The sequence below is a fragment of the Mixophyes fleayi genome, chromosome 4 (assembly GCF_038048845.1).
Source record: "Mixophyes fleayi isolate aMixFle1 chromosome 4, aMixFle1.hap1, whole genome shotgun sequence".
Classification (NCBI taxonomy): Eukaryota; Metazoa; Chordata; class Amphibia; order Anura; family Limnodynastidae; genus Mixophyes; species Mixophyes fleayi.
This window is the reverse complement of record NC_134405.1, coordinates 281,253,271-281,274,008: the sequence shown is the minus strand read 5'-3', so window position 1 is coordinate 281,274,008 and position 20,738 is coordinate 281,253,271. Positions and strand designations below refer to the sequence as shown.

Genomic DNA, 20,738 nt, shown 5'->3' with positions numbered 1-20,738 from the left:
CGGGCCGCTGGGTCAGGCGGCCGCATCCCCTGTCATATGATGCGGCCGCCTGTGTGCCCCCCGGTCATCCCTCTCCCAGCCCGCGCCTGCAAATACTTGTGTCATTCTCAAAACTTTTGCCCATGACTGTACTTCTTTGTTAGAGGAAGCCTTATTTTCTCTACACATTTTATTTCTTTTGTTTAGTGCAGCTTTCTTTTTATTAGTTGGCTGGTTTTCTTCTGTATGGAATTGCAGATGTTTCCCAGACAACAGCCTTATTGTTAATTTAATTAGTTTGAATTATTTTGTTGTTTTTAGTGCCAGAAGTCTTTTTCTTTTGGCTATTGGGAGTACAAAGTCAGCTAATAGTGTGAAAGAGTATGGTAAAAACAAATTTCATCTACAACCTTTTGCTCCTGTATTCCTCTCATGATGCAGTGGCTACAAAATGTATTCAGATCTGTTGGTATCTTTCACATTTATTTTCTTACATTATGGATTTAAAAAAGGCATTTATATGGGAATTCAGAGGTCACAATAATTGACTGGAATAAACCTGCATTAACTGTGTTTCAATACATTTCAAAATAAATAAATCTGTCTGTGAGCGGTCACACATATGGTTAGTGCAATGTGTTTATCACTCAAATCAAAAAGGTTATTGAAAAGCGATAATTGAGAGAAAAATAGATTGCAAAGACTTAATATCCCTCCATCCATCATAAATAGAGATACTATGGTACAACTGTGAATGTTTCTAGAATAGCCTGCCTTCCAAACCGGAGCTGTACAACAAGTGCACTTATTAAATGGGAGGCAACAAGAGGTCTATGGCAACTCTGACAGTTACAATCTTCTGTGTAAGAGCCTGTCCAAGTGACAAAAATAGCCTGGATAGTTCATAAATCTTAATTTTATGGGAAGGTGGCAAAAAGATTTGTTGAAGAAAACTCACTTGAAATCTGACCTAAAATTAGCCAGAATGTGTAACTGAATGGGCCATTGAGACCCAGAGAGAGATGTATATTTACCAAGCAGTAGTTTGCTGTTAGTTTTTTTAAAACTGCAATTTTATTAAAGACATAGCAAATTGGGTTTTGATTTTGCTCCTGATTAGTCTTTAAAAATTAATACAGTAACTTAACAATGAATAAAAACCCAAGACACTCACAATATTCAATGAAAGTGTTTACTGGTAAATTTAAACATAATGTATACATGCAGGCAGGAACTTAATGTAAACAAAGTGTAATAAAAGCACAAACAACAGTGCCTATATTTGACAAAATGAAACGCTTCCAAATAATGTAAATACTCCACATTGAGAGGAACAATATATACGAATTGCTAACATTGCTAATGTGCTTTTCTGGCCATCAACATTTCTCTAATGTTATCTTCAGCATCTTTCACACTTCGTTCCAGATAAGACTTTTTCTGCTGGAAAACAGAGAAAAAAAAAACATTAGTAAAATATAGCATCTAAAAAGTGTGCCATGATTCTTTAATACATTTAGGGGCTACATTGTGCCTTTTCCCAGCAGACCTAGTGGTCTACGTTCTGTGCATTAGAGCAAGAACTGTAAGTGACGGTAGTACACTTTGATATATTTACTAACATTAAACCCCCTTGACAACTTGCAATACAAATATTCAGATTTTATATTTTTTTTAAAAAAAATGAAATCTAATGTAATTAGATGTACGGTTATGCATAGGCTATGGTAGCTAATTACACTTTACATATAAAATATATAATTGTCCAAAAGCAGAGATGGAAATGGACTTTATAATACCAGCTGACAGAAAGTCGAGTATTAAGCACAATGTCAAGTAGCAGCTCCAAATGCGAATTAAATCCTGGGCTGCATAAAAAAAGGGGATAAATGCATGTGATGCAAACATAGTATTACCTGTGCATAAGTTACTAGTTAGAGTACATCTTGAACATGGAACACAATGCTGGGCACCTCACTGTACCATAGCAGACCCTAATAGAGCAAATGTAGTTTTAACTTATTACGGAGATATACAGTAATGCATGGACCTTTTGAAGGCTAGAGGTCTACAGGTTGCGCATTACTGATCCAGGCGTCCTTTACGTTCTGCCTACTTTCCATAACCCTTATCCGGCATCAAAGCGATACAAGATACGCAGACCACTTGCTGCTTTTGTTAACCACTATTCACACACATATATATATATATATATATATATCAACACATAGAAATCTGTCCTTCCCTGTGAATGATTAGTATACTATGTGTGCTACCCACCAATCCCTTCTCTCTGAGCAAATAACACAAGAGCTAAAGGGTTTTTGAAAAACAAATGAAAAAAAAACCTGCCGCCCAGTGGTATTCAGCCAAGTTTCTTCTGTTGACCGACTGGCTACATCTTAGGAAGAAGTCTAACTTAATTTAATATTTGTTTAATTTCATAATGTTGGAGGTTTTCATTTTTACTGAACTCAAGAGTTCAGTATGAGGAACTTCCTTAGCATTGAGAAAGTAATCACAAGGCTTTCTTTAGTGCTTCTCCGATTTTTTATTTTATTTTTTATTTTATTTTTTACAGTGCAGTGCTGGGATGACTGTGCGATTATATAACATATGCATAATTTAACACTATATGTCACTTGGCAGGTCAGCATGTGGTATACATTTGCTGCTTGTAAATAAATGTTAAGAGTGGGTAACACTGTCACTGCTGCAGCTCACCCGATCCTTACACTCTGTATTGTTGATGGGGTGTACAACCCCTCTCCCAGCCTGTGCTTCACCCACGCACTCATATGGAGTCCCTGCACGGAGAACACTACATCCAAGGACTCAGTCCTTTATTTGGCTCTCAGGGTGTACCCGGAGACCACAATACCAGGGTCATCCCTCTAGGATCCCACTTGAGGGGTTTGGCCCAACACATGGTACTACTCATCAGGTGCCCGCATTTCCACCATGTCAGTACTCTTGCCACCCTCAGAACCTCGTATGGCTTGCCAACATTGGAATACATGTGTCAAAAAAAAAAAAAAGACTGTCCCAGAATGCACCTTATGTACATTCCCCTACAGCTTTACACGGTTCTGCTAACCAGGACTGGGTGATTCCACGATCTTCCAGAATGTCATTGTGCCTACCAAATTTCACAAGCACCTACAGGCCATTTTTACTTCATTACAGTGGACATGGGAACACTCTGACACCCAGGTAAATATCTGGATAATAATATGCATTACGTTTAGAAATAGAAAATACCAAAAGCGATATCACTTTCAAAAAATGGTTTTCAAACTCATACTACGGTAGATGGGACATGCATCACACAAGGGATACAAATGCAAAACTATACAGGTAATTCTATTAGCCACCCTGGGGTATCACCTCTGTGGAGGCTTCTACCCTGGCACTGCTGTGCAGCAGTCAGCTGTCCTGCTTCATTGTCTTTCCAATTTTGGAGGACACACAGATCCACAAGACCTGCAGAGATTCCAGAAGGAAAGGAAATGGTGATCCTCTCAGTTCTTCTGTAGTGATCCAATCTTCAGCTAGTCCATATGCTACTGTAACTCAGCACCTGCCTTGACACTCAGTTCTTCCAGGTGGCAGAGTGTGTTATTGATGCAGCAGCATGTATTCTTTATATAGTCCCCAATCCAATCTCCATCACTTCAGCAGCAGGTCCACGCTGTCTGAGGATATTAAGTTTACACTTTGTGTCTCTCAAGAGAAGTCTGAATCACTGTTGATGAAATTATCAAGGCAATTTCCTAGTTTTCAAACAAAAGAGCCTAATCAGTGGGGATGTGATTAACTCTGGCATAATGACTGGACTAACACTGGGGGCTGGGACATGGCTCAGATTCTGCCCATCTTTGTATCAGACCCCTTGATAGTGGAGGCTCCATGCTGTCTACAGATTCCATGTTCATACAAAGGATCTCCTGAAAGGAACCTAATCAATTGTGATTACATTAGCAAGAGTATGGTCCTGGATCTTAGCTGCAGAAGTTTAATAAAAGGTGATTTAATTATCAGGGGTATTGTTCTCGGGTTCATCTATCCCTTGCTAGTCTGCAAACGCTCAATCTTACCCAGGATGGCTGTGACTCTAAGATATTTTTGAATTTAACATTCAGGCACAGTATATGCACATATTAATACACTGTATAATTACTTAAAACATAACTGGGGATCTGGGGAGGGGGGCAGGGTAACAGGGCTAAACAATATACTGATCACACTCCACTTTTGTGAGAAAAGAGGTGCAACAATGGTGGTGTCGAATTAACCCCTCATATCCTCACACACGCAGTTATTCAAACAAACTGTATTGCACTAAGATTATTAAATAAAAGTCTATGCTAAAATATAATTTGCTGTAAGGAACCAACACAACATATTTATTACTGTTTTTTCTTACAATAAAACATTTTAATGGATATGGACCTTATTTTTTTTCTTTCATTTTATTTCTATATAGTAATTTTGTGTCCGAATGGCAAGTATACAACGTGTCCTCATGCTCTCTATTACTGCTTAAAGCTTTCTGTGCTTAGTAGCCTAGTGGCTCTGAATTGTGTTTACCTACAGTAAGTATACAAACATGCCTAAAATTACCATAACAATTGAAATCCAGACACATAAATTAGTAGTGCTAGCAGGAAGTTCCACAACCTAATCCAGAACTGATTAGTTTTTCCATATGGAGCTAGTATGCTGTAACTGAAGTAGTGATGAAAACAGAAAGGAGCATATTAAATATACTAAAACAAAAATCCACCGTCCTCAATATGTTAAGTTTTATCCTGATTATAAATGAGTCATGCAAGGATCTCAACCTTGCAATAATATGCTTGATATTAACTACATATCTCTCAAGCAGACACAATGGGTTTCCTACTGGACACCAAAAGCCGAGTAAAGCCAAAAGTATTTCAGGACATACTACATACATAGTGGGTGGGTAGAATACAAACCTCTATCTCTGCAATCTTCTCATCAGCAACTTTTTGTTTATTCAGTAATTGGCTGTGAATTTTTTCTTTAGTTTGAAGAACAAACCTAGAAAAGAAAATATATTTATATTACCAAAATGAATCAAATTAACATTAAATAAAACATTAACATTGTTTGATTCAATAATACATAAATATGACCAATATATCACAGTGGCCGTTTTTGGCAGGCCCACCCATGCTGCAAATTTCTATATTAATAGTGAGAACCAAATGTGGCTGGTGTCCACTCTAGCATGGGGACCCAATGCCTGCCTTTTGTCAACCTTGCTGTATAAACTATGGCCCGTTGAGTAATTTGGGGAAAATAGCATGGTGCTTGATTTATTGTTTTTTTTAATGTAGGTAGCTTCTCCCATTCATTTCTATAGCCTAAACCCCAATGAAATAAATACAAAAACTTGGCGCCGCTGGAGATCAGGACATTTGCAAATCACATAACATTTATATTTAGTTTCACATGCAGTTTGAACTTGCGTTTTTTTCATGCAAATACAACCCAGGGTGTGACCAGTCTACCTGGTTGATCAAGGTTTTTTTCAAGTTGGTCAAGAAAACCTTTTGAACTGCAAGTGAACACAACTCAAAGCCACTGGGCTACTAAGAACAGAAAGCTTTAAGCACCAACATATTTAACCAAGTAAAAAAAGCCATGTAAGTCAGTGCTTTAGATTAAATGAAAGTGGAGTTACACTTTTAAATAAAAAATAATAAAAAAGGAAATATTATTATTATTATTATTATTATTAACGTCATCCAAGCAGTCAACCTTTTTTGGGAATCTGTAGTTCAAAATTCTGCCTGCCCTTCTAGAAATATAAAAAGTGTTTCTACTCAGACACATTTTGTAGTATATGTTTCAACCTATGAGTCACAGGGCTATTAATATCCGTTACTTTCCAATACCTCTATTATGTTACCTAAAGTAATAAAAATAGCATCATTTCCAATGTTTTGAATTGCTAGACAGTTACACACATGGCAGAAAACCACATTTAAACTCTAAAATAAAACATGTTTTGATATCAGTACCGGATAACATGTAATATATATATAAAAATTGCTGGTCATACCTTACACTTTATTAAAGCACTAGACATACTTCAAGCAGTCTTTTCAGTACTGCGTTCTAAATGAAAGTTACAAAAAAACTACAAAAAAAATCTACCGTCGTTAAAATACATTTTTTGCTACAATTTTGCAAGTGTTCAAGTGCATAGTAATTAAAACAACAACACTGAAAAGTCAGTGTTTGGGAAAGGAGACAGGGGCCATACAATAGATATTAAAAGCATATATTGACATATTGTGATGCAAATACTTAAAGTTGCTTATAAATAACATTCATAAAGGTAAAGGAAATGAGAACTGTGCTAATAGCATACATTTATAGTAACGGGTCAGAATAATAATCTTATCATCCAAGCAAGATGTATAATTTAAAAGCCCCATTCTATGCACAAATACTATAAAGTGTATAGTGACTGCGCTAGAAATAAGCATTAAGTAAAAATAGTCGCATTCCCATTCACAATAAACAGTAAATTATTTATTCTTAAAAACCGATATAAACAGATACATTTAGATTTAAAAACCTTGATAAAAAGAAACACAATTGCATGAAGCATATAAATAAAGTGTTGATTACTGGAATGGCATGCAGTAAATATGACCTGGTCTGATGGTATATTAGGAAATAAAACAGTCTCTGTTTAGTTTCACCTCAGTTGCTAAAAAGGGCACTGTACAATTATTATAACTCGAGGAGCCAGATAGTAGCAATATAAATGATATTTCTGCACAGCGTTGTTAAAGTATATTACGGCTATAAACGGCTATTTAGATCAGTCCCCACACTAAGCTGATGCATCACCTTGCGCTCGGTTCCACTTGGTGAATTATGGACACTTCAATGTTGCCCTGCGAGTTAGAAGTTTACAGTCCCAATCACATGACTGAGTGGTGTGGATTCCCTTCACACAGAGGATTCTCCACAATGTATATGATATTTAAGTAGCAGGTGAAGCACTGATAATATGAATTCAGAGGTCTTGCACACACACAATAAAAAGTTCCAAATTCCAGTATTCCAATATTGGCAGGTTATTGAATCAGCCTTCACGCGTTTCTGTGCGAGCAGCACTTTCATCAGAAGGACATAAGTTTTAAGGTGAATACAAAGGTTCTATTTATTCAGGTGCACAATCAATCAAGCACTTGGTAATTGGTTACATGATGAGAACAATCAGGGATTGCATTTACAAATACAGATTAACAAAGAAAGGGAGAAATAGGGAATGCGACATTAAAAGTTCAAAAATTATTATGACAAAAACAAGTGCATCGAGGACCTCAATATTATATGACCAATATATTATACATTCATACAAATGATCATTTTGTAAGATCATGGAGGTACATATTAATCTGATCTATAATACATTTAGCATATTCTTAATTATCAACATACCAGAATTGATTACTTATGAAAGAAATTAATCATTTTTCTAGTTCTTTATGACAAAAAATTCACATATAATAAACCTTTATAGTAATAATCTATTCCAATGGTATATAGCTAAAACAGCTATAAATATAAGAAATTCACTCAGATGGTAAGGTATCAGTTCAGTATACCAATAGTGTAGAGTTCAAATCATGGGTAGTCCAGGTCCTCATAGTTAAACATATGAAACACTTCAAAAGATGTACAACATACCCAATATATGAATACAATTAAATGGCTTGAAAAACTAATCAATAATAATACTATGAACAATAATATTAATATATCAAAACTAAATACAAATATGCGGGATGAGAAATCAAAAAAAGTTCAGTCTGTGCATTCATTTAGATCCTCTGGTCTTAGTGTGTTTAGACAATGAATCCAATACGTTTCTCTTAGACACAGGTGTCTGAAATTATCACCTCCTCTCGCAGTAGGGGAGATGCTCAAATCCTATCAATCTAAGGCCCATTGGGTTAACATTATGAAAATCCTCAAAATACAGAGACACTATGATCTGCTTTTTGTATCCTTATATTGCGCCTATGTCCTAAGTATTGTATTTTTAATTTGCAAGTGGTTCAACCAATATATTGGTATCCACATGGACAATAGAGCAATATACATCATATAATCTGTGTTGCAGTTGATATATGATTTTATACAAAACCTATCTTTAGTGGATAAAGATTCAAATGAGTTTATACAATCAATACATTTACAAGTAGTACATTTAGTAGCACCACATTTGAAACAACCTAGAGATTTTATATAATGGCTTGGAGCACGAAAAGTTTTCCAAATTCTTTGCTTTTTTAAAAATTACTCTGGCTCGAGTATCCAGTGAGGAACTCAATAGAGGATTTAAAGATAAGATACCATAATTCTGATTAATGATGTCCTTTATCTTGTTAGAGCTTCTATTGTATCTAGAGATAAATAATGGGTGATGATCAAACAGCAACATGTTAGTTTTTTTAAGGTTTTTCTGTGGTTAATAAATCTTTTCTCCGTACGGAGAGTGAGTTTTGTAATGCATGCTCTAGTAACGGAATCGGGTATTCTTTTTATTTAAATGCCTCTATTAATGTTTGCGCTTGTTCTTTAAATATATTATCATTGGAACAATTTCTACGTAATCTCCTTAATTGACCTGAGGGGATATATTTAAACCAACCTTTTTGGCGGTTACTTCGAAAATGAATATGGTTGTTAGAATCAACTTCTTTTCGAAAAGTCTCAATACAATTGTCTACAATTTTAAGAGTAATATCAAGAAAATCAATGGGTGAGGTATTCGAAATCCCTATAATCTTACATTTGTAGGACATTCTATTTAAAATGAGTAATAAGGTCAGAAACTGTTGATGAATCCCCCTTCCATACAAAAAAGAGGTCATCTATGTATCTCATGTAGAGGACCAGGTTCACTGTGAACTCGCGCTCCAAATGTACGCCTCTTCAAAGAAGCCCATTTAGAGATTGACGAAGCTCGGGGCGAACCTGATCCCCATTCCTGTGCCATGGATTTGTAAGTAAAAACATTTGTCAAATAAAAAATAATTATGGGATAGTATAAATGATATGGATGACAGAATGAATTGTTGCTGTACAAAAGATATTGTATTTTGATGGTCTAGAAAATAAGTGACCACTTTAAGTCGTGGGGGATATTCGTTTAGAGCAACTGAGCATCGCATGTGGTAAAGATAAAACTGGGGTACCATTTCAGTTGACCAATGAGACTCAGAAAATGGGTAGTGTCCCGTAAATGAGAGCGTAAGGAGGTAGTCAAAGGTTGTAAATAGGAATCCACATAAGCCGAAAGGTTAGATTTTAAGGATCCCACCCCAAAGTAGTCTGCAATTACTCTTCATGTGACACAAAAACCCTTTTAGTCAATATTACTTTTGTAGCCATTCAGTGCACATCCTGCTGTGTTAAATGCCCATATTCCTTAAAATTCTAACATTTTTATATTACTATTTGAAAATATACATATAATTGGGGGGGGGGGGGGGGACTTTACTTACATCCTTCCCACACCTTCATACATTGGAGTTGTATCAGGCAAGAGCTTAATTTCACCATTGGTAAGATGGGCATGCTTCTTTGTTCTGTTTAATTGCTCAATCTGTAGATCAGCCACTTTCACCTTGTGTTGTGTATCCATTACTTTGGCCTGAAGTTCTGTAAAAGCCTGCAATGTATATTTATATATTGAGGTTATTCATACAATACCATTAATAACATTATATGGTGAGAAAAAAAAAAAAAAAAGAGAGAAACCAGTAGCACAAGTATTACACATGTGCAGTGCACATATGGAACTTCCATATTAACTTAATATGCAGAAAAATAAAGGCAAATCTGTTATTACATTATCTATTTTGGTAGAATCACTCAGCTTTTTGTTTGGACTATTAGATGCAATTAAGTGTTAAACAGGATTAAGCAATCACAGCACTATTATACTATACTGACGGCTCTGTTACTTTCTCCACTTACAATCAGTTTCTCTCAACCTCTCCATTGGCTCTTCTGCATCAGAACCAATGGAGAGACAGGGCCAGGAGGACTGTAACTGAAGGAGGAAGCAGACCTACTACTTTAGTAACAATGAAGTGGCTGATATCTCTGGCACTGCAATCAGGTGCCACCACTGCCAGCCACGTATTTACGTGCAAAATTTCATGGCCAAATACAGAAAAGACAAAACACATTATTGGCCTATTATAAGTTGGGTTTTCCAATGGAATAAAATATGCCCCTATAAGAGAATACAGTAGATTTATGATTGTGTGATGAGTATATAACTGACACACACACTAGAGAAAGAAAACAGGGTGGCCAAATTGAGGACCCCGAGGAACATTTCGCCACACCCTTTCTCCTGCCTATAACTGCAAAATATACATGCATTGTACGATAACTAAATACAGATTTGTATGTGCTATTGTGTATTTATAAAAGTTAATAAACTTGTTAAAATCTGTAAAACAAAGTTTATGGTTGCATGAATTTTATCCAAGGGTTACTTAAAGTATAGCCAGGTGGGTGCCGAAGACAATATGGCCCTATTGTTTAATCACTGGGACTTAATGAACTTTTCAGATTGCCTCCAAACTCACACAATTTGGTTATGTTCACAGTAAGACCTATTGTCTGGGAACAAATATACACTATATGGAGAAAGTATTTGGCTACACCTGTTAATTATTGAATTGAGGCGTTTCAATCAGACCAGTTGCCAGAGGTAAAATCAAGCATCTGATCATGCAGTCTCAATTTTCAAACATTTGTGATACAAAACGGATTGTTCTGAAGAGCTCAGTGACTTCAAGCATGGTACTGTGGTAGGTTGCCACCTTTGCAATAAGACGGTCCATGAAATTTCACCCCTGCTGGATATTCCACGGTCAACTGTAAGTGATATTATTAGAAAGTGGAAGCGTTTTAGGAACAACAGCAATTTAGCCATGAAGCAGAAGACCACGTAAAATCACAGAGCATGGTGACCGACTGCTAAGGCGCATGGGTCGTAAAAGTCGGCAATGCTCTTCTAATTCTATAGCTAAAGAGTACTGAACTTCCACTGCCATTAAATAGAAGCACAAAAACTGTGTGATGGGAACTTAACGGAATGGATTTCCATGGCTGGGCAGCTGCATGCAAGCCTCACATCACCAGGACCAATGCCAAGCGTCAGATGGAATGGTGTAAAGCACACACTGGACTGTGGAGCAGTGAAAACGTGTTCTGTGGAGTGCCGAATCATGCTTCTCTGTTTGGCATTCAGATAAGCGAGTCTGTGTTTGGCGGATGCCGGGAAAACGTTACCTGCCTAACTGCATTATGCCAACTGTGAAGTCTGCTGGAAGAAGGATAATGGTATGGGGCTATTTTTCAGGTTTTGGGCTAGGCCCCTTATCTCCACTAAAGAACAATCTTAAGGCTTCAGCATGCAAATTCATTTTGGAAAATGCCCTTTTCTATTCCAACATGACTGTGCCCCAGTGCACAAAGCAAGGACTACAAAGACATGGTTTGATGAGTTTGGTATGGAAGAACTTGACTGGCCTGCACAGAGGCCTGACCTCAACCCCATCGAACACCTTTGGGTCATTCCATGTCAAATCACCCAGAAAAATTTCATTATGACACCCACCGACTCAGATTTACATAAAACTTGGTACACTTGATACTATACATATCTACTAATTCATGTAAAATTAATATTATCTAGGCCTCATAGTTTCTGAGATATAGGGGGTCAAAGTTATGTAAAATTGCTCAGCAATGCCTCTCTTCATTCTCCATTTTTAGTGCAATATGTCTCATAAAACAATTCACATCTCCGTGCCTAATACACATATCACTTTGAAATTTTTATTCTTTGTCAATCACAATATGGGGATTCCAGAATAAAAAGTTTTATCAATCTTGCCTGAGTCTGAGAGTCATAAAAAAATCATTGGGGGAATTTAATTCCCCCTGAATTAGCGTGGTGTTAAAGCTGTTACTGTTATTTTGCCTAAGAACACAGCCATGAATAAGGAATGGTACCAAAACATCCTCCAAGAGCAACTTCTCCCAACCATCCAAGAACAGTTTGGTGACAAAAAATGCCTTTTCAAGCATGAGGTAGCACATTGCCATAAGGCAAAAGTGAAAAGTGATTGACAAAGTATAAACATTTCAAAGTTATATGTGGATTAGGCACGGAGATGTGAATTTTTTTATTAGACCTATCAAACTAAAAACAGAGAATCAGGAGTGGCATTTCTGAGCAATTTTACATAACTTTGACCCCCTATATCTCAGAAACTATGTGGCCAAGAGAATATAAATTTTACATGGGTTAGTAGATATGTCATAGTATTAGCTTTACCAAGTTTCATGAAAATCTGAGTCGGTGAGTGTCATGGCCTGGGTGAACTGGCATGGAATGATCCCTTTGCTACAAACTGGAACGGAGATTGCGAGCCAGGCCTTCTCGTTCAACATCACTGTTTGACCTCATAAATGCTCTACGGAATGAATGGGCACAAATTCCCACATAAACACTCCGACATGTTGTGGAAAGCCTTGAAAGAAGAGTGGAAGCTGTTATCGCTGCAAAAAGGGGGACCAACTCCATATTAAAGTATATGTATTTGAATGCAATGTCATTACAGTCCCTGTCGTTGTAAGGGTCAAGCGTCCAAATATTTTTGTCCATATAGTGTATGTTAAACATAGAACCAGGACAGCCCAGACATCACATCACCATACAAGTCAGTATAGGAAAGATCACTATAGCAGGAGTGTAAAGATAAGATGCAAACTTTCTGATGGGGTGTTACTTTGTAGGAAAATTGAGCAGGGATCCAGTTTCCATCAGTTCGTCATATCAAATGTCGGTTTAAGCGGCCATGTGAGATGGTATCCCAAGCCAGAGCTATTCCCCATTACCAGAAACGCAAAAAAGTCAGATCCTGCTTGCTGCCTGAAATTGTCCATTGTATGGATGCCAGCTCTATGTGCTAACCACTGCAACCTGAACATTCTATACTGTTATTGCCTCAAACGACATTGGTGGTAAAACGTTAGCTGTACACCAACTGTTGTACAGTGAGAGATGTGTGTATATATATATATATATATATATATATATATATACATACACATACACACACATACACACACACACACACCATTTTGTGAGTGACAGCAATCTCAATCTCATCACATGATAGTGCTGAATCTGCAGCTTACCACAGGATGTAATGGCATACTATGTCTGTATTGCGCAAGAAACACGTCCATTAAAGCTTCTGCCTTAATCATCATAATTTCATTGGTTTTTGGAGTTAGAGTGGAAGCGTTTCAATAACTTTCTTACATTTTAGATTGGTCATAAGAAACCTTAATTGGACTATCTTGTTACAATGGTACTTCAAGAGGTGGGATATATTAGGCTGAAAGTGAATAGTCAGTTCTTGAAGTTGATCTGCCGGAAGCAGGAAAAATGGGCACACGTAAGGATCTTAGCGACTTTGGCAATGGCCAAATTGTGATAGCTAGACAATTGGGTTAGAGAATCTCCAAAACAGAAGGTCTTGTAAGGTGTTCCTGGCATACAGTGGTTATTATCTACCAAAAGAGAACCAAGGAAGGACAACCGGTGAACTGTCAACAGGGTCATGGGCGCCAAAGGATCATTGATGCGCATGGGGAACGAAGGATAGCCTGCCTGGTCCAATCCCACTGTAGCACAAATTGCTCAGATCAGTGCTTGCTATGATAGAAAGGTGTCAGAACACACAATGCATCACAGGTTACTGCGTATAGGGCTGTGTAGCCACAGATCGGTAAGAGAGCCCATGTCGACCCCTCTCAACCACAGAAAGTGCCTACAATGTGCAGGTGAGCGCCAGAACTGGACCATGGAGCAATGGAAGAAGGTGGCCTGGTCTGATGAATCATGTTGGCTTATATATCATGTGGATGGCCGGATGCTTGTGTGTTGTTTATCTGGGGACCGGGATGCACTATGGAAAGCAGGCAAGCCGGTGGAAGCAGTGTGATGTTCTGGACAATGTTCTGCTGGGAAACCTCGAGTGCATGCATTCATGTAAATGTTACTATCACACATACCACCTACCTAAACACTGTTGGTATTCCCTGATGACAGTGGCCTCTTTCAGTAGGTTAAAACGCCCTGCCACACTGCAGATTATTCAGGAATGGTTTGAGGAACATGACAAAGAGTTCAAGGTGAGGGTTTTAATGTTGTGGCTGATCAGTGCAATATATAAGTTACAGAAGCTTGCAGTCACAACAATCAGAATATCAGTTGTGGGGGGTGCATTTCCTCAGTGGCAATATATGACCACATAAATATAGTAGAAAATAGAGGGCACTCACCAGTACTTCATTAAGAATCTGAATTTTGATTTACATACTGAATTCAGGCAAATTTAGACATTGTTGACGTTTCCATCACCAAAGGGACTTTTCTCAACAGAGAAGCAGTATGGAAAGCCTGAACATCTAATCCCACCACACTTAAATAAACTGTTTATTAGCATGCTAACACCACATGCACCATCCACCGAATATTGCCAGAAACCGAAAGTCACCCTGCCATGTGTTTCACAGTGGAATGCAAGCCATAAGTTAATACAATGATGATGTATTTCAATGATGATATATTCATCATCAGCTTCGCATAAAGTGCCACAGCTAATACAAAAATAAATATATAGAGCCTCAAGATTGTTCCCTTATTATAAGTAACTTGAAAAACTACACTATTAATATAATTAACAAGTATAATAGTCAGATTAAATCCTATTGGGAAGCCTACTACTGTGTAGCCTGGAAACAATTCAGTCACATATATAAGCAAATCCGCCCTGAGAATGAAATAAATATATATTTTAATACTACTGGTAAGTACATATTAAAAATGTCAAAGCAATAGGGTTGACTTTTTATTACTGAGATTAAGTGTAATGTGCAGCACTTTTGAAGAATGGAGGGCCATGGCCCTTGAAAGCATATGGTTGGCCATTACTGCTATACAAGCATAACATTTGTGTCAATAGAAAAATTCTTCAACAAGAAAATCAGTCAAACGATCACTTCTTTGATTGTGGTGGAAAACATTGTCTAAAGCTGGGTACACACTACAGAAATTGCGCCCAACTTTTTATGCCGAGCGATTTTACATGCGATCGATGTTCCGATCACTCGGTCCATGGACTGCATACACACTAGCCTTGTTTAGGACGATAAAGGGAAGAGCGGACGTCCCTTTAGCGACTTTTTACGGCCATGTTGTCGTGAGCAATGACTGTAATTTCGTACTCACTGTTGTGGGTCGGTCGGAACTTTATACACACTACACAGCGGAAACGAGATTGGAACGAAAATATTAAACGGTACGACCAACCAAATGAGACGATAATCGTCCATTTGGGCAGACTTTCGACCATCGTGTCACTGCACACACTGACCCGACTTTTGAACGAGCGGTCGCATGTCGGCTGTTTGAGCCGATTATTGGACGAAAACAGTGTAGTGTGTACCCAGCTTTAGACGTCATTTCAGACTATCCCATAAATGCTTGATTGGATATAGATCTAGCAAACAAAAATGCCATGACAAATGGATAGCATCAGTATCATACTCATCAAATAACTGCGAGACCACAGGTAAAGGAATGTGCGTACAGAAAATGGCTTAAGCACCATAAAACAACCATAATCAATGAAGAGCCCATAACCATAACAAAATTATTCTGTTGCCATGTGTATCTAACAACACAGCACATGAAAGCCAGGTGAGAGGAATCTACGCATTTAATTATGTACAACTATATATTGCTTCAGACAAAGGACAGTAGTACCATAATGCAAGGCATAAGTAAAGTACACAAAACATAACCAAGTGCAACAAAGCTGGTCAGCAATGAACTCAACTTGTTAGCACATAGATAAAGAAAGCAGCAATAGATATTTACATAGGTGTGCACTTAGCATTGTTAATTACCCATAATCCAGACCCACTTGTTACTTGTAGCTGAACGTAACCAGCTGCTCAGAACTTTAACAGCCCAGAGAGATAAAGTGGTCTACTAAATGGCTGTAAATATTTTTTAACTCAATATAAAATTACAATACAGGACTGTTCAAACAGTTCCGACTACGTCTGGCTCTACTGAAGACTGGTATTGCAGTCTGAGGATTACCGCATACACAGGCCCACACCATGTGGCTTCCAACATCTCCCTTTGTGCCCCATAATGATCCTCACAAGTATTGGATAATATCACTATCAGGATCACAGTCATTTCCATCCCCAATACAAATAATAGGGCTAATTGCCTTTATTTTGTGCCACTTGAATGACCAATAATTTTTCCTGTATTGAAAATAATGGGTATTTGTATTATCAAGATCACTGAGCGAAGCCAATGGGTCTATATATAAGAGGGGAAAAAGAACCATCTCTAGCGCAAATCTGTGTTTTCACTGAAGATAGGGCTTCAAAGGCTTCAATAGCTTAACAAGGATAGCGGCAGTACATGTTTCGCCACAATCCTCCTTTCACTATTGCCATCTCATTATGGCGACAACAGGATATATTCATAGAAAAAAACTTTTTTGCAAATAGGAAAATGGGGAATTTTTTTTATTTTAATACATATTTACATGTTTTTAACTTTTTTTTGGGTCAAGTGGACCTGGAAGCCCAAGACATGCTGCAAAGCCAGTTCACAGAACCAGAGACACACTAAGGGGCATATTGATGTAGCACCATATAATATGAAAAATAGTTCAATCCTTATCAATGCGATAAGGATTAAAAACTATCTTTCATATTTATAAATAAAACTGCAGCAAGGACAGCAGTTACGATAAACTGCTGTCCCTGTGACGTTTAACACTTACCTTTACACTGGCTGATCATTGCGAAAAAACTTCAGATGACAGCATATTCTCCTGAACACCTAGCTGACCTGAAATATCGGGCATGCATACAAAGACTGCACTGACCGACGACTGACTCATGTGACAGAGAGGGATAACATCATCATCACCATCAATTTATATAGCGCCACTAATTCCGCAGCGCTGTACAGAGAACTCATTCACATCAGTCCATGACACATTGGAGCTCACAGTCTAAATTTCCAAACATACACACACACACACACACACAGACAGAGAGAGTGACTAGGGTAAATTTTGATAGCAACCAAATAACCTACTTGTATGTTTTTGGAGTGTGGGAGGAAAATGGAGCACCCGGAGGAAACCCACGCAAACACAGGGAGAACATACAAACTCCACACAGAGAAGGCCATGGTTGGGAATTGAACTCATGACCCCAGTGCTGTGAGGCAGAAGTGCTAACCACTTAGCCACTGTGCTGCCTCACATGATCCCTCCACACATGCGCTGTCCAGCTCTTCTCTTCGCAGCAGAGCTGACATCTAGAAAAGTTTTCAATTACGTTAAGCAAGATACATAGCAAGATTCCGAAAATGTCTTTTTTTCGGAACTTGTTGAATTGCATTTAGAAGCAGTCCCCATAGTCTTTTATGGGGACTGCACAGAAAGCAAAATGAAATGCAAAGCAGCAGATATCGATGCAACATTCATATATTTCAAGCATCCTTCAAACTGCGGTGGATTCACGGCAAGTGTAGTTATGGGCCTATGGGCAGCACAGTGGCTTAGTGGTTAGCACTTCTGCATCACAGCGCTGGGGACATGAGTTCGATTCCCGACCATGGCCTTATCTGTGTGGAGTTTGTATGTTTTCCCTGTGCTTGTGTGGGTTTCCTCCGGGTGCTCCGGTTTCCTCCACCACTCCAAAAACAAACTGGTAGGTTAATTGGCCAATATCAAAATTGACCCTAGTCTCTGTCTATCTTAGGGAATTTAGACTGTAGAGTGTCTGTGTGTGTTAGGAAATTTAGACTGTAAGCTCCAATGGGGCAGGGACCGATGTGAATGCGTTCTCTGTTCAGCGCTGCGGAATTAGTGGCGCTATATAAATAACTGATGATAATATTATTATTATTATTATTTATGAAGCAATTTAATGGGCCAAAATTTTTTTCGGGGAAGCAGCAAGACTTCTTTTTTTCGGCTGACGCAGCGATATTTAGTAAGTAGATTGCAGTCATAACAGATTTTCTAGTACCACGATAAGCAGCGACAATCTGTGTTATCAATGCGCACATTAATAATATGGGCCTAAGAAAGTGATCAAGCATTATCATCAAGTGAGACTTAGCAGTGCAAGACCTCCTGCTGAGACACTGGGGCATATTTAAGAAAGCGCGGTTGTTCACTATCGTGCACTTACCATGAAATTAAGGTCCTCTGTGTCCTCCGCATATTTAAGAAGGGTGCATCGCAGCAGATATCGTGGAGCAGTCACCATTCTACAGTATGGTGACTGCTCCCGGCCGCAATCTAACAAATTCTAAAAAAAAAGTCTTTTTGGAAACTCGTCATGATAATGTACGCCAGCTTATCATAAATGAAAAATGTCAGTGCTGTCAGCTCTGCTCCGAAGAGCAGAGCTGGACAGCGCATGCGTGGAGGGATTACATGATCCTTCCCTGTCACTCACAGCTCTGTCTCTGCTACTATAGTTGCAGAGACAGAGCGGAGATGTTTGTGCGCATGTGCAGTTTCGAACTGCACATGCGCAGTTGATCTATGAAGAGGAGCGAAGAACACCTGGAGGAGATCCGGAGACAGCGCATTACAAAGAGGCGGGGTAAGTATGTTTTTTTTTTATCACAGAAACAGCAGTTTATCGGAACTGCTGTTTCTGTGATCTGTTTTTCATAAATTTGAGAAATAGTTCAATCCTTATCCATGCGATAAGGATTGATAACTATTTTTCATTTTTGCCGAACATTGATATATGTGCCTCACTGTCTTGCATATACAGCTATTCAAAAACAATTAAATGGAAAGATATAGTTACTAGACATTTTACTTTTTATAACTATGCTTAACTGAACAATGCACAATATTTGAAAAGTTTACTTTCAAACGCTGTAGATAAAAATTAAAGTTAATGAAACATGCTCATCTCATACAATTACATTCAAGCCTGTAGTAAACCATAACATTATTAATGTATATGTCGATATAAAAAACGATGATATATGTCCTAAATCATCGCAGCATCCTAACCTTAATATTGAATAAATTAATCATACTCAAAAGGCTAGTACTATTCCTACCGTTGCTTTGGAATGAAATAAGAGACAACCAATATAAATAATTCCTACATTGGACTGTTAGTGTTACAAATAAACCGATTTCTGTATCTACCTTTTTCAGCTCCAGATCCACGGGTGTAGCCATGTTGCTTCTCTTACCATGGCATTGTCGAGCGATACTACCGTGCCTATGACATCTCAACAATACTCCTTGTGATTGGTTTACAGGCAACTGAACTGACACATTACTGGTTACTGTTAGTCAAATGAAATCTGGTATCCAACGAGGTGTATAGTGATTTATGGACGTTATTCCGTTGGAAGTTGTAACTATAGCGAGATGAAATACTTACAGAAACATCTAATATAGCACGAATCATGCAAGAAGCAACATAACCCCCGTCATTTGAGTGATACAGCTGTTGTATGCCGTGTAGTAGTACATTGAACATAGGTTACATGCCTTTAGTACACAGAGAACAAAATCTGTTTGTATCACTGCTAATTAGATGCTATTAATTATCTTTAAAGTAACGATAAAGCCCTTGGTATTTCAAATAGTAAAATAAAAATATCAATTACTGCCGTTGTTAGTCGATTTGAAAGCTTTGTTGGGTTGTACTTTTGCGAGCATTTGACAAAATGTACTAAAAGACTCTGGGGTCTATTTATAAAAGATTGAAAAGCCAATTTAGGGCTTCAAACTATTTAACATTGTCCTGGGACGGCAGTAGCTATCACCGGCAACAGCATTCGCCAGGGGGCCACTGGCATAGCTTCCTCATGTTCTGCCAACAAGGCCAGTACTGCCTCTGGCGGACCCCATATCGGGCCCACAGGCAAGGAAAAAATGATTTATTCATAAAATAAAACGTTTTCCTGGTTTTTTTAAAGTTATTTAAATATTATTTTTAAACAACTTCTTTTCTGTTGAATCTGGAACTGAAAGCTCGAGCAGGGGAGGGCTGGCAAATATCAGCCCAAATAAAAGACCAGGGCCGTCTTTCCCATTGGGCACGCTGGGCAACTGCACAACGGCCCCTCGGGCAAGGGAGCCCCATAGGTAGGGCTATGAAGTAATAAAGAAAAAAAACAAAACTTACCTATTTGCGTTCCCTCCCTAGTCCCCTCCTGCGTGCTGCGCTCACACTGAATGTCGGGCATGACGTCATTATGCCCGACATTTTCAGTGAGGAGCGCGGCATGGAGGAGCCACAACGTGACGAAGAAGCAAGCAAGGAAGAAAGAAAACAGAGAAGAAGGCAATAGAAAGGTAAGTAAAGGGGGACAAATAGAAGAATAGTAGGGCACAGTTTCTGAAACGGGCGGAAGCATGATGAAAGGGGACAAATAAGCATTATGGAGGGCACAGTGTCGACTCTGATACAAGGGAAAACCAGAAGCATGATGAAGGGGGGCCAACAGGAGCATAATGGAGGGCAGTGTGTGTGACACATGAAGGGGGACAAAAGCAGCTGATGCATGCAAG

General features: G+C 38.3%; 1 protein-coding gene across 1 annotated transcript; it reads right to left on the bottom strand.

Annotated features, from left to right (window-relative positions):
* Nucleotides 1-1,157: 1,157 nt before the first annotated feature.
* Nucleotides 1,158-19,463, bottom strand: PFDN1 (prefoldin subunit 1). The gene is made up of 4 exons (XM_075209795.1): nt 19,362-19,463; nt 9,543-9,709; nt 4,962-5,046; nt 1,158-1,422 (listed from the first exon to the last, which is right to left on the bottom strand). The coding sequence occupies exons 1-4, from the start codon at nt 19,392-19,394 to the stop codon at nt 1,339-1,341; spliced, it is 369 nt and encodes a 122-aa protein (XP_075065896.1). The 5' UTR covers nt 19,395-19,463; the 3' UTR covers nt 1,158-1,338.
* Nucleotides 19,464-20,738: the final 1,275 nt, after the last annotated feature.